Source organism: Hyla sarda, chromosome 5 (genome assembly GCF_029499605.1).
Source record: "Hyla sarda isolate aHylSar1 chromosome 5, aHylSar1.hap1, whole genome shotgun sequence".
NCBI classification, from domain to species: domain Eukaryota; kingdom Metazoa; phylum Chordata; class Amphibia; order Anura; family Hylidae; genus Hyla; species Hyla sarda.
The window spans coordinates 206,759,681-206,774,709 of NC_079193.1; the positions used below are offsets into that span (position 1 = coordinate 206,759,681).

Sequence of the window (15,029 nt, forward strand, 5' to 3'; positions counted from 1 at the left end):
GAAGCCGGTTACCAGAGGCCCCGGGGGAGCGAAGGAAGGTATGTTCCTCTTTACTTTTTTTTTTTACTGTCGGCAGTATGGAGGACAATTTTTATATTCTGGCGTTCTCCTTTAAGGTAGATTTTTAGATTTGACTTAGCCCCTGATGACCACAATAGTCCAGCAGTCTTTCAAATTTACCCACCATTTGCCAAGATGTTAAGATAAGAGCAACAAAGATCAAGCAAACATCAATAATAAAAATAATGCTTTTGTTTAATCATCAAAATATAAAGGTTCATAGAATATGCCACTCCACTGCCCTATTATTAAAACTCTTGATAACTGTTACAAATTTACAATATACTTTATAGACAATAAAAATGACCTCTACTGATCCTCCATACAGATCTGACTTTTGTAAAATCGAATAACTTACCAGGCTGCAGTCACAGTGTATCAGGTACCATGTAAACAGAAAGCTGAGTTACAGCTCTGAGGAACATACAAATGTCCCATAACTATAATTTTATAATATAATTTTTGCTTCTTTGTAACTATGCGCCAAAAATTAAGTTCCATATAAGCCACAGTAATGCTGCATATTTATTGCGAATCATGGGTGACAAAATGTTGCAGGGAAGAACTATTCTTATTCTTTGCCACTGTTGGTGTAAATTAGGTTTCCATTCTCCTTAATACTGTGAGATTAACAATGAAAGGTCAAGGTGGCTTTCTCCCTTACAACTGATTGGAGAAAGGGCAAACAAGCATTAAAACCAAATAGAGAGCATATTGCATTTTTGCCACTGCTGTTTTATGTACAACTATTATTTTGTTTTCAAAGAAAACTAAAAAACTAAAATAGTAGCTAAATGTTTGTCTGTTGTTGAATTAACCAGATGAATTCACTGTAGTGCATTAACCACATTACTGTACTGTAACTACAGTATCAGAGATGAGTCCAATCTTTTAGATTCTGAATGAAGACATATGAACAGTGCTCTTGTTTTATTCATTCTTGGCTTAAGGAAACTTATGAGATTGTTGTCTTTTTCAGGTATCGTGGTGCTTCTTTTTTCTTCTTAAATTAATCTCCTTTGTTGTGAGCCAATGGGCCAGGCCACTTAGAAGCATCAGGAATATGGTCATGGACATCACAATGACATAGTGACTGATACTGGAAAAAAAAATTGGATCAGTTATTACATTTCTAGGGCAAGGCAAAGTACTTTTTCACAGTTATTTTTTGTTATTATTTACTGTGTTGAATTTTTTCTGTCAATTTGTTTTAAAAGGCCAATGAGTGTCACTCGTCATTCCAGTTGTCAATAAACCTGCAACTTTTATTAGAAAGAACATTGTTTCCTAATAAATATTAGTGCTAAATAATTCAGCCTTCCATTATGCCCTTCCCACAATTCTGAGCTGATGCTCCCCCATCTTGCCTGCCCTATTTTCTTATCCAGATGATATGGGCAAGCATATAGTTCTAAAAGAAATGTTGGAAGAGTACCAATGCCCTAAAACTCAAACAGTATTTTGTCAGCTGTCAGGTAGACCTGCACTTTCCTTAAAGAGGTATTTCTGCAGTATAAAAAAATGTATATGTTGCTTGGGCTGTGAATAAATAGGGGGGAAAAAGCTATACTTACCTATCCTCGGCTCCACCACAGTTCCCGTTTGGCTCCTTCTGATCCCCCGATTATATTAGCTTCCTCCTGCTAACAGCTCAGTGAAGGACATGTCCAATCAACCAATCATTGGCTGCAGCACTGTCCTATTTCAGCCAGTGATTGGGAGATCCTGTTCCAAGATCTTGTCTTAGGAGCAGGAAGAAGAAAGGAGTTTCAGACAAACAGAAGTTGCAGAAGATCAGCAGGGTGCCAGGAGTAGAGAAGTATAGTTTTTCTTTCTAATATGGATTTAAAAAAATCTAACTAAAGTATTCTCTGTCAGTACTTTTATCTGGTATGAATATATAATCCACTTATAGAGACAGCTTGAGAAAGGTTCAACTGTCTAAATATATACATTAAAGGGGAACTCCAGTGGAACCAAGTGGACAACAAGTGTTTTCAAATCAACTGGTGACAGTTGGTTAAACAGATTTGTAAATTACTTCTGTTTCAAAATCTGAAGCCTTCCAGTACTTATCAGCTTCTGTATACTACAGAGAAATTTGTGAACTTCTTTCCAGTCTGACAACAGTGCTCTCTGCTGACACCCCTCTGTCCATGTCAGGAACTGTCCAGATCGGAAGCATATCCCCATAGAAAACCTCTCCTCCTCTGGACAGTTCCTGACACGGACAGCAGAGAGCACTGTGGTTAGACTGGAAAGAACTTCACAAATTTCTCTGAAGTACCGTATTTATCGGCGTATAACACGCATTTTTTAGGCTAAAATTTTTTGCCTAAAGTCTATCTGCGTGTTATACGCCGATAAGCCGCTGCAGTTCAATTATCAAAAGCGGGCGCTTTAAATCAATGAACTGCAGCAGCTTTTGCAGGTCCAGAGACCTTCCGTCGCTGCCCAATTCTCTGCCCCTATCCTGGGGTCCAGAGACTGCCGGCGCCGCTGCCCCATAGCCTCCCCCATCCTGGTTTTTCTGACCCCACAGAAGCCCCCAGGAAAGGCAGGGGGAGAGAGGCCGTCGCTGCCCGCTTCTCTCCCCTGCCTTTCCTGAGGTCTAGAGCCCTGCTGCCGCCGCTTCTCTCCCCCTGGCTATCGGCGCCGCTGCCCCATTGCCTCCCCCATCCCCGGTTTTATAATTACCTGTTGCCGGGGTCGGGTCCGCGCTGCTTCTGGCTCCGGTGTGGCGTCTCCTGCGTCGTTGTTATGTGCTGCGCAATGACGAGTGACGTCGTGTTGAAGATGTCACTCGTCATTGCTCCTCGCAGCGCATAGCAACAAAGCAGGGCGGACCCGACCCCGGCAACAGGTAATTATAAAACCGGGGATGGGGGAGGCAATGGCGCAGCGGTGCCGGCAATGGGGCAGCGGTGCCGGCAATGGGGCAGCGGCGCGGATAGCCAGGGGGAGAGAAGCGGCGGCAGCAGGGCTCTAGACCCCAGGAAAGGCAGGTGGAGAGAAGTGGGCAGCGACGGCACTCTCTCCCCCTGTCTTTCCTGGGGGCTTCTGCGGGGTCAGAAACAGTGTATCGGGGTATACACATGCACACACACGCACCCTCATTTTACCAAGGATATCTGGGTAAAACTTTTTTTACCCAAATATCCTTGGTAAAATGAGGGTGTGTGGTATACCCTGATACATACGGTATATCTGTAGTATACAGCAGCTGATAAGTACTGGAAGGGTTAAGATTTTTAAACAGAAGTAATTTACTAATCTGTTTAACTCTCTGGCATCAGTTGATTTGAGGTAAGGTAAACTATAATTTATCAGGACTTGAATTGGAAGGATATTAAATTACTGGACAAATTGAGAGAGCAGAGAAAGTGAGGAACTCTTTGAACATTAGCAAATGATCTTAATGAAATCCAGATGTCAATAAATGGTTTTAAAAGCCATCAGTAATGGGGTATGTGAAGAACCAGAACACTACAATCTGAAGTGTAAGAAAATATCACATCTCCATACATGCATTGCTTACTGTTAGGTCACAGTCCCATCTATGTAGCATATATGTTGTAGAAAATCAATGCAGATGTGAGGACATATATCCTCATTGCCCCTGCAATAAAAATTTAAACTATGCTACAAAATTCACAATACGCTTATACACCAGGTCACTACTGCTACTTGTGAACAAGACATTAGCGTTTAGGGAGTATAGGGGTAAAGTAAATACTGTATATAACATACACAAAGAATCTGGCATACGGGTCAATGGGAAGGGATGAGTCGGCACCACTGAGCAGTTTAACAATCAGTAGCACAGGTGGGGAGTAGAAAGTAGCGACACAGCAGCCATCAGACTCCAACAAGAAATGAGTCAGCGGAGATGCTAGGACGTAGTATACAGGGTGGGCCATTTATATGGATACACCTTAATAAAATGGGAATGGTTGGTGATATTAACTTCCTGTTTGTGGCACATTAGTATATGTGAGGGGGGAAACTTCAAGATGGGTGGTGACCATGGTGGCCATTTTGAAGTTGGCCATTTTGAATCCAACTTTAGTTTTTTCAATAGGAAGAGGGTCATGTGACACATTAAACTTATTGTGAATTTCACAAGAAAAACAATGATGTGCTTGGTTTTAATGTAACTTTATTCTTTCATGAGTTATTTACAAGTTTATGACCACTTATAAAATGTGTTTAACCCCTTAAGGACTCAGCCCATTTTATCATAAAATGTATGGCGCAACCAAAAAATACTATTTTTGTGGGGAAATTAAAACGAAAAACGCAATTTTGCTAATTTTGGAAGGTTTCGTTTTCACACCGTACAATTTATGGTAAAAATGACTTGTGTTCTTTATTCTGAGGGTCAATATGATTAAAATGATACCCATTATTACATACTTTTCTATTATTGTTGCGCTTAAAAAAAATCACAAACTTTTTAACCAAATTAGTACGTTTATAATCCCTTTATTTTGATGACCTATAACTTTTTTATTTTTCCGTATAAGCGGCGGTATGGGGGCTCATTTTTTGCGCCATGATCTGTACTTTTTTTTGATACCACATTTGCATATAAAAAACTTTTAATACATTTTTTATAATTTTTTTTTTAAATAAAATGTATTAAAAAAGTAGGAATTTTGGACTTTTTTTTTTTTTTTCGATCACGCCGTTCACCGTACGGGATCATTAACATTTTATTTTAATAGTTCGGATATTTACGCATGCGGCGATACCAAATATGTCTATAAAAAAAATGTTTTACGCTTTTTGGGGGTAAAATAGGAAAAAACGGACTTTTACTTTTACATTTTTTTTTACACTTGAATAGTCCCCATAGGGGACTATTCATAGCAATACCATGATTGCTAATACTGATCTGTTCTATGTATAGGACATAGAACAGATCAGTGTTTTCGGTCATCTTCTGCTCTGGTCTGCTCGATCACAGACCAGAGCAGGAGACGCCGGGAGCCGGACGGAGGCAGGAGAGGGGACCTCCGTGCGGCGTTATGAATGATCGGATCCCCGCAGCAGCGCTGCGGGCGATCCGATCATTCATTCAAATCGCGCACTGCCGCAGATGCCGGGATCTGTATTGATCTCGGCACCTGAGGGGTTAATGGCGGACGCCCGCGAGATCGCGGGCGTCGGCCATTGCCGGCGGGTCCCTGGCTGCGATCAGCAGCCGGGATCAGCCGCGCATGACACGGGCATCGCTCCGATGCCCGCGGTTATGCTTAGGACGTAAATGTACGTCCTGGTGCGTTAAGTACCACCGCGCCAGGACGTACATTTACGTCCTGCATCCTTAAGGGGTTAATGTGCTGCCCATTGAGTTGGATTGTCAATGCAACCCTCTTCTCCCACTCTTCACACACTGATAGCAACAAAGCAGGAGAAATGCTAGCACAGGCTTCCAGTATCAGTAGTTTCAGGTGCTGCACATCTCGTTTCTTCGCAGCATAGACAATTGCCTTCAGATGACCCCAAAGATAAAAGTCTAAGGGGGTCAGATTGGGAGACCTTGGGGGCCATTCAACTGGCCCATGATGACCAATCCATTTTCCAGGAAACTGTTCATCTAGGAATGCTCAAGGAAGATGGTGCACCACTACATTATGGGTGTCAGATCCGAGCATTCCTAGATGAAGTTTCCTGGAAAGTGGATTGGTCGTCGTGGGCCAGTTGAATGGCCCATTGAGGCAGGAAGAAGCGCACCTTGCGCAAAAACTGCCGGTTGTTCGCCTCTGAGCGCCCACACTTCTGCAGTCCGTGTCCCTGGCTGACCCGTTGAGGAGCTTCGAGTCTGTTGCTGAGCGGCGAGTGCAGGATTTTCCTGCATGCTTCACTTTTCATTTGATACTAAGTATCTGGCATGTATGGGGTTTTAGCACACAACAATGTATCCATTCATAGGTGGAAAACAAAGATCTTGAAATTGTTGAAAACTAATGTGCAAAGTTCATCAGAAAGTAACACAACCAAGTCATTGAGAAGTTGTGATCAATAATTTTGTGTTTATGACACTACTGTTTGATGCTTCCTTCTGTATCAGTATCAACAAACATTTACAATTTGTTTCTATTCAGAAAGGTCATTTTTTATATCTGCCACTCACATAAATATTTTTAATTGTACTTCAGAACTCTTTTCAAATGGGAAAGGAGCTTGTTATCAAGCAATCTCCAGGCACAGAGCCACATGAAAGGTCACTGTTATAACTTTGACTTTATGGATATATAGAGTTATATGCTAGCCAGTCTTTCCGAGGGAGTTAATAACCTTCTCAGAATGTTGGACATCCAAAACCAAAACTGTTGAAGGAGGAGATGGAAGGTCAATGGAAAAGGAAGGTCAATTCATTGTGGTGCCGTAAATTTCAAATAAAGGAGTTTATGGAGTCGACAGCCGATACACACAATAAGGGAAGGTAAAGGCTAGTCAAACCAATATTATAAATATTTTGATGCCTTTCATATTTGCAAACCAGAAATGGCTACTAAACCCAGAAAAAAGCCCTACAGTCTCTTCCCTGCAATCTGCTGTTCACTGCCTGTTAGAGGAAATTCAACTATAGGAACAGACACAAGACAGAACACAGTTAGTGCTGGCAGGACTTCGCATGTGATATGTACAGGAGGGAGGGAGAATGAGCCTAAGGGTATGTTCACACTGAGGAATTGGGGCGGAAATCAAGCAGAAATTTTCTGCCTCAAAATATTGTTAATTTTCCACAAGAACTCACAGAGATTTTGCGCGGAATTCAAGCTGAATTCGAGCGGAATTCCACACGCGGAAATGAAAATTTCAAGCAGAGGAGCAGAAGAGTATAATTTAAATATATATTATTCTCTTTTTTTTCATGCGGAAATTCTGCGCGGAAATGATTCTGACTGAAAAAAATAATTAACATTGACGCAGATTTTGCCCCAAAGAAAGAACATGTTCTTTCTTCAAGCGGAACAGACTTCCTCGTCAGAATTCTGCTTGAGGAAATGCTGAATGAATTGGAGAGGAAAAAGCGAGCAGAATTACTCGTGGAAATTCCTCTCTGATTCCTCAGTGTGAACATACCCTAAGAAAGCTTAGGTTGTGTACCTGCAGACTGTGCAAGCCTGACTACTGATGATGATAACTGTTCTTGAAAGGTAAATCAAGGCTTCCCTCATTCCCCTTATTACCTATAAAGCTCAAGGAAGTGATGCACTGTACTCTTCATCTTCCTTTAATCGGCAGGTTTGTTATCAGCAGCAGTTTAGTGCTAAGTAAAATAATTTTTCTTGCTGTTGGTGTTTTTGTCCTTTATGTTCACATAGCACCTTACAAAGCTAGTGCAAAAGTAAGACCTTTTCCCTGCACATGGGATCTATAGTAGGGTACTATGCAAACCAACAGCCCAGCACAGTGCCTGCCTATTTAGTCTGGTGCACTTTCACAAGCTGTGCAATGATTAGCAAGATAACTAAGGGAAAGGAAGAATAGTGTTTGTAATGCTGGCAAGCAGCCCTATTCTAATGCCTCCTTACCTTACAGGGGTACTCCGGCCCCAAGACATCTTATCCCCTATCCAAAGGATAGGAGATAAGATGTCTGACGCGGGGGTCCTGCCGCTGGGGACCCCCGCAATGTAGCATGCAGCACCCACCTGTAAGCACTGAAGGAAGGCTCTCAGTGTTATGCCTTCCGGCCACGAGGACTGAGTATCGTGATGTCACGACTCCGCCCCCGTGTGCTGTCACGCCCCCTCTATTAGACTTGCATCGAGGGGGCAGGGCGTGATATCACACGGGGCGGAGTCGTGATGTCACGATACTCCGTCCCTGTGGTCAGGAGGCATAACACTGAGAGCCTCCAGTGCTTCCTGCAGTGCTTACAGGTGGGTGCTGCATGCTAGATTGCGGGGGTCCCCAGCGGCGGGACCCCCGTGATCAGACATCTTATCCCCTATCCTTTGCATCTGAGGGGTTAATGGCGGAAATCCGCACGATCGCGGATGTCCGCCATTACCAGTGGGTCCCTGGCTGCTGATAGCAGCCGGGACCTGCCGCGTATGATGAAGACACTGGTCCGGTGCTCACGGTCATGGTGGAGCATAAATGTACGTCATGGTGCCTTAAGTACCACAGCACCATGACATACATTTACGTCCACTGTCAAGGGGTTAATGTTGTGTTAAAATAGAATAAGCAACAAAATAATTGTGTAAGAATTTTTACAGACTAATTAAATAACCCATATGTGGCACTAAATTTGGTAAATATTGTCACCCGATGGGGTACACCCCCCCCCCCCGTCACTCTCTAGCAACGCTACTAGTAATAAAGGGTAGATTAAGAACTTTGGCTATTAACATAAGGGAACATTTTCTGCTTTAAAAAATGCTTTTGTAAGTGGGTTTCCCGGGTTTTGCTTACGTGCGATTTATTCATCAACGTCGTGCGACTAGTTGATAAATAGATCGCATGTAAGCAAGAGTAAGTTAAAAAAAAACAAAGGGTCATTTAAAAGCCATACGTTTGAAAATAATGATAAATCTCCTTCACTGTGTTTAGGTTATGGGAATTTAATTTGTTGGTAAGATCTGGTTAGTCGTCCCTTTTTCTTTACAAATCATGAACTAAAGGAATTTCTTTGTTAGTGCCCTCTCATCACCAACTGGCACTTGTAACAGTAAAAATGCAGAACTACTAACCAAATCTTACCAATAAAATCTGTCAACTTTCCCAACACACAAAAGGACTAAAAACTGCTCACAAATTCATCTTCCTATGCACTATTACTACACAGGCATTCTGCTCGTACTACAATTTCCCCACTGGTGTGTTTTCTCCTCAAATGTTATTTGAAACCCTGAAGGTAGATTTATCTTGGTGTCTAGAAGTATAATAGATAACCTGGTCATTATCCTACAACCCAGGGAATGTGTCCTGTCTACCCTCTAAAGTGTTCCATAGGCTCCTCTATCCTGTAGAGAACAAATTGCATAATCCTGTAACTGAAGAGTATGTATCATGATAGGATTGGCAAAGGATTTATTTTCCCTAACCTCCCTTTACTACTTATATGAGGCTCTACACTTTTTCTTCCAGCCCATATATCTTCACACCCCTTTAGGCTATAGCTCTAAAATGCCATTACTTTGGTCTGCCACTTCCAAGCCTGCAAGTCCACAGAAAATGACTGATCCCCCTAAAGTATTCACATTAAAATACTTTACAGATGCACTGCCCGAAAACACAAGCATTTATACTTGTTTGCTTTTCCCTGGAGTCCAGACTTTTCCTGCATATGCTGAAATATACAAATAGAAACAAGATTTTGGCTCCTCACTGCTAGCCAGTAATGGTTCTATAAAGCTCTATAAAGTATTGCTGGAATACTCATATATGCTGCTGTTATGCTTGCAACCTGCTATCAGTCCATATTGCCCATGCCATCCCTGGATATCCTTCATTTTGCTTTTAGGACTGTGCTCCCCCCAGCTCTATCATCTCGCCCCCACTGTCACAGGACTTAACCTACCTAGAAACCTGTGGGAAACCCTTATAATACTATTGAAAAAGTACCTATGTGAATCTGGAAACCTATGCCCTTGAAGCCACTTAAAGGGCTGCTCAGGGGAAGGAAAAATAAAAGGCAGAAAAACAGGGATAAAAATGCATCTTCACCAGGCGTGATAACAGGGTTGAATGAAGGTGACTGTATTCGTGGAATTAACATCACAAAGTTTATTAAAGCACAACAAACAATGCGTTTCTTGCCCGAAAAGGGCATCAAGCAATGTGCATGTACAGACAGCAAACAACTAGGTTTAAATAGACGGTCCTTACGTCAATACAAAAGGTTACGTTAATCAGGCTATTCAGGGTAGCTTACTGAGCTCCGAACAAACAGGATTAAAACAATGACGTTTATAAAAAAAACTTCATATAAATTAGTGTCTGAGTTTGCCTTTCCTTGAATTAAAACACCCGCATATTAGAATTTGAAAAATGATGGATTTTTATGAATGGGAGTGCTATGAATACCATAGCGTAGCTAGTGATGGGCAGAGTCAGAAGTTTTGCAGCACTTGGGATCACCCTAGGTAACCGGTGGACTGCTTAGGTTTACCGGCAGCCCAGCACGGCGGCAGAAGGTGGGGGGCAGAGTACAGCATAATGGTAATGTAATTGAAAGGGGATTTATGTTGCGAACTCTGCAATGGCCTAGGTTATATGGCTAATATCAGGCCCTACTGTTTTAATGGAGCGCTATATGGTAGTAGTGTAGCTGGTGTAGGGCGGAGCTACAGCACAACCACTGCCGGGGCATATGTGACAAGTATCGGGCATTTACAGAATTAGTTAGAGCGCTACATAGCAGTAGCGTAGCTAGTGTAAGGCAGTACTATCGCATAAATACTGTGGAAACATAAGCAATCTGGGCATTACAGCGATATAGGCAAATGGTTACAAATGAATCAGCAGTATTTTTACCATATTCTGGTGCTGGCTACAATGTAGCTATATATAAATATGTAAGAACTGCCGAGGACCATGAAATAAACATATCTCACAGTATATATACACCCAAGGGAGAGAGAGCTATGGGACATATCAAAACCCACGATGTCTCAAAGGAGATACAAAAAAAAATGGAATAGTAATTATAATAATAAGAAATAAATGTTAAGATATTTAGAGGTAAATATTAAGATGATAAAATGGCCGATTAAATAAAAATGGTTTGATACAACCTATTTAAGGTGTGCCCGATGAAATTGATATATAGATCACATAAGGTATGATATATAATACAATGACACATAAGATAATAAACCTCGTGATGTGAATTCCACGAATACAGTCACCTTCATTCAATCCTGTAATCGCGCCTGGTGAAAATCCATTTTGATCCCATTTTTCGGCCCCTATTGTGTGAACCGGTGAGCGAGGACCTAACCGGAGGATCTGGGCTACTTACAGAGCACGTCAATATCAATCAATACGCTACATGGTGTTGTGCCCTCAGCGCACCATCCCTTGGTAAGTGTAATTCTTTTGAAACTTGCCAAATATCTCTGCTATACAACTCCCAGAGGTCAGTGCAGCTCTGTGTAATGGCTGCATGCCAGCCAATTGCTTTCACAATCTGTGTGCATGCTGTGTTGTTGTAAACAGTTAGCAGCACATACTTTACGTCTTTTCTTTTACACTATCCTTCCCCCCAGCAATAAATCATGTTATGCTCTGAATGGCAGCAGTCAGTGATTAGACCTACAGTAGGAAAAGAGCAGCATTATGTGCTGAGTTGTGACTGAGAATCTTCACTGGGCTTCTCTTTCGCAAGGTCCTCACACAGGGAGGGGAGAGTGAGATGTGCCTGTGAAACCAGAAATCATGTGGTGTTTGTCTTGCAGGATGATAAGGGATAGATCTCAGTGAGGGGTTTACACAAAGACGAGCAGGATCTGAATGTGATGTCTTTCTCTCACTTCCTGCATGTAAGTGACAGCTGAAGGAGGAAACTAGCTAATATAGCTAATGAATGATATTTAGATAAATAAATTGTTTTGCTGAGAGGGAATGGATGGGCTATGGGTTTAGTTCCCCAGAGTACCCTTTAAATGTCCTTTTTAGGAGTAATTTTAACTACTCTGCAGGCAAATGCCTGGACTCCTATTACTTCGAAGGAGTGGTTAAAAAAACATAAATGTGTTTTAAGTATCTACTCCAGGTACCTAGATCAATTATAACATTAATCTTGGTTTCAATAAATTTTAATAAAAACTTAATGTATTGTGAAAGGCAGCTACTACGTAAAACTTATCTTCAAACCTGTCAAATCTTTTTTGTTCCTATTGACTTCTTACTGAGCATAAACCTACAAATTTTGTGGGTCATCTTGGGGATCTGGAATCAATAGGAAAACACTGGAAAACATAACAGTATTTATTACGCTGCCCTTAGCCACTGATATCTGCAGAATGGTCTAAAAGGTGCACTTAAAGACATGTGTGCAAAAAATATGGTTTCAATGTAGTAAGTTGTCAACATAAGAACCTTTATTGTTTGAGGAGTTTCTGCCAGGAACCAGAAAAGGGTTCTAGAGGTGCCCACATATTATGTTAGGACATTGCCATTGTAACATATTTCTTTTGTAAAAACAATAATGCACTAGAAATGGGCTGCGCACATCTCTATTTATTTAGTCAAAAACCTAGAAAATTATCCCAGTATGATACACAGACTGCATTATTTTGTGATATAGGTTTTCATGCTACACATACTTAGAAATTAGGGCAGACTTAATTTCAATGAATTATAATATTAACACCGAATTTCAAATTTCTACTCCACTATAAAATTATGCTCTGTTTGCTATTTGAATAGGCTTTCAAAATGATAAATGGATTATTTAAAAGTGCAGCTCTTAAGATAAAACTAATATATCACATGGTCTACCATGTAATTAATTTTCTACGTATGCTTTATATCTGATTTGTTCTCCATAAATATTGCTTTATGGCCAATGTCTTAAAAATCTCTTCTACTTACACAACATAATGGCCCAAATTTATCAATCTGTCTGAGACAATTATTGTCTGGTTTTGCCCATAACAACCAATCACAGCTTAGCTTTTATTTTCCCAAAGCTCGGTAAGATATGAAGCTGAGCTGTGATTGGTTGCTATGGGAAAAAGACAGTTTTTGTCTGAGACAGATTAAAGGGGTACTCCACAGCCGTCATGCCCCCCTCTCATAGACTTGCATTGAGGGGACAGCGAATGACGTCACACAGGGGCGGAGTCATGACGTCACGATCTTCCATCCCCGTGGTCGGGAGCCAGACCCTCCATCGCTTCTGGAGTAGTAACAGGTGGGTGCGGCGTGCTATATTGCGGGGGTCCCCAGCGGCGGGACCCCTGCGATCAGGCATCTTATCCCCTATCCTTTGGATAGGGGATAAGATGTCTAGGGGTGGAGTACCCCTTTAATACATATGGGCCTTTGTATTCATACAACAAATATTTTTGTACTTTTTTTTTCTTTCCCCTTCTTCACAACAAATGTTTTTGTTAATTTTATTTTTTTCCTCCCTTTCTTCCCAAAAGTTTATATTCTTTTGTTTGTCAAAAATATAATGTTTGCAACATTTTAATGTTAAATTGTAATATATATTTTTTTATTTTTAGTAAAAATATTTAACAAATTTGCCAGGTGTTGTATAGTCAGTAAAGACCTCTGCAGTAGCCCAGCTGAATAATTCAATGCTTCGCTGCTTCTGGTATAGATGGTTTTATTTCACTGCAGCTGCTCCATGTATATATTAATAAATCCACACAGTAACCAATGATAATGTCATTGATGACTGTGTAGGTCCTGAAGGACAGGCTACTGAAATGTATAAAAAAAAGTTACCCTTTATAATATTCTGTAGACAGTGACAAAACATATTAACCACCTGTACCACTTGGGATATCCTAGCACACTCTAACAAGTATAAGTAATAAGAAAGCATGTATTTATGGGTTATGTTAATAAATGGTATACGTGAAATATTTCAATATCATGACTTATGATTCGTAGCACACACTTATTCTTTCACATGACCTATTTTCTTTGTAAAGAGAGTTCAATAACAGGAAAAGCTAATGAACCAGGAGCCCATGTCAAAGACAGGATACTATTAGCACATAGTTAAAGATGCTGGTTTTTGTAGTGATAGCCATTATTACTCAGTAATTCATTACCGCTTCCCTACATTAGTGTCGGAAAGGGAAAAGAACAGTGATGACACCATATAAACGATCAGCAGGTTTTGTACATGTCTTGTAGAAACATAGAATGTGTCGACAGATAAGAACCATTTGGCCCATCTAATCTGCCCAATAATCTGAATACTATGATTAGTTCCTGGCCCTTTTTTAATATGAAGTATAGCTCATATCTATCTCTATCTTATATGAAGGATAGCCTTATGCCTATCCCATGCATGCTTAAACTCCTTTACTGTATTTGCAGCTACAACTTCTACAGGAAGGCTATTCCATGCATAAGTAATAGTTTCTGATATTACTGCATACACCTTTGCCCCTCTAATTTAAATCTGTGTCCTCTTATGGCAGTTTTTATCAAATACATATGTCATTTAATAAAATGCAAATGAATGTGATTATCAGGATTTTTGTTTTAGATTCCATCTCTCACAGTGGAAGAGTACATATGATAAAAATTACAGACATGCTTTGCAGGAAAACCTGCAAAACTGTCAGTGTATCAAACACTTGTTCTCCCCACTGTATGTATTTAAAGGTTTCTATCATATCCCCTTCTGTCTCATCTTTCTTCTATACATGTTAAGGTTTTATAACCTTTGCTGGTAAGTTTTATCTTGCAGTCCATGGACGAGTCTAGTTGATCTTTCCTTACCTTTCGGAGATACAGTCTCCAGTACTGCGCACAATACTCCAAGTTATGTCTTACCAATGCTCTGTACAGCGGCATGAGCTGTTAATTCTTTCTACCGCTTGTACATATAATCTAAGCCATTTTTGCATACCCACTTGTCAGTTCCATTTTGGTTAAGCCTTTCTTATTAGGTAAAACCCCAATAATAAGACAGACTCACATAAGGATACACACAAGTGGTTAAAATCAAGCACAATACACTGGAGGTAACTGGGAGCAGGCTGCAAGTCGGCCTAATGCTGCTGTAATTGCCCTCTGGCCCCTGGTTTTTGCTTATCACGCACAGGTAGGTTAGTGTTAGGTCCTGTGCCACTTGAGAAACCTTGGTGTTGGTGTGCGGGGTCTGGTATGTCCTTCATCTAAGGATATACTGGTGAATTTTAACATCAGTGTTGAGGGATAGCCAATGTCTGGTGTAGGATGCCATTGTGGCACTTGTAGTCTGTTACAGGCATCCTCCATTGTATGCATTTTTCTGCTGGGGATCGCCCTTTA

General features: G+C 40.9%; 1 protein-coding gene across 2 annotated transcripts in view; it reads right to left on the reverse strand.

Moving 5' to 3' along the window:
- Window positions 1–229: 229 nt before the first annotated feature.
- Window positions 230–15,029, reverse strand: part of PIGN (phosphatidylinositol glycan anchor biosynthesis class N) — a 282,876-nt gene continuing 268,076 nt past the window's right edge. For both annotated transcript variants that reach the window (XM_056520984.1, XM_056520985.1), the window contains one exon: window positions 230–1,159. In XM_056520984.1, the coding sequence (XP_056376959.1) occupies window positions 1,036–1,159 (124 nt within the window). In that variant the 3' untranslated portion in view covers window positions 230–1,035. The remainder of the gene's footprint in view (window positions 1,160–15,029) is intronic.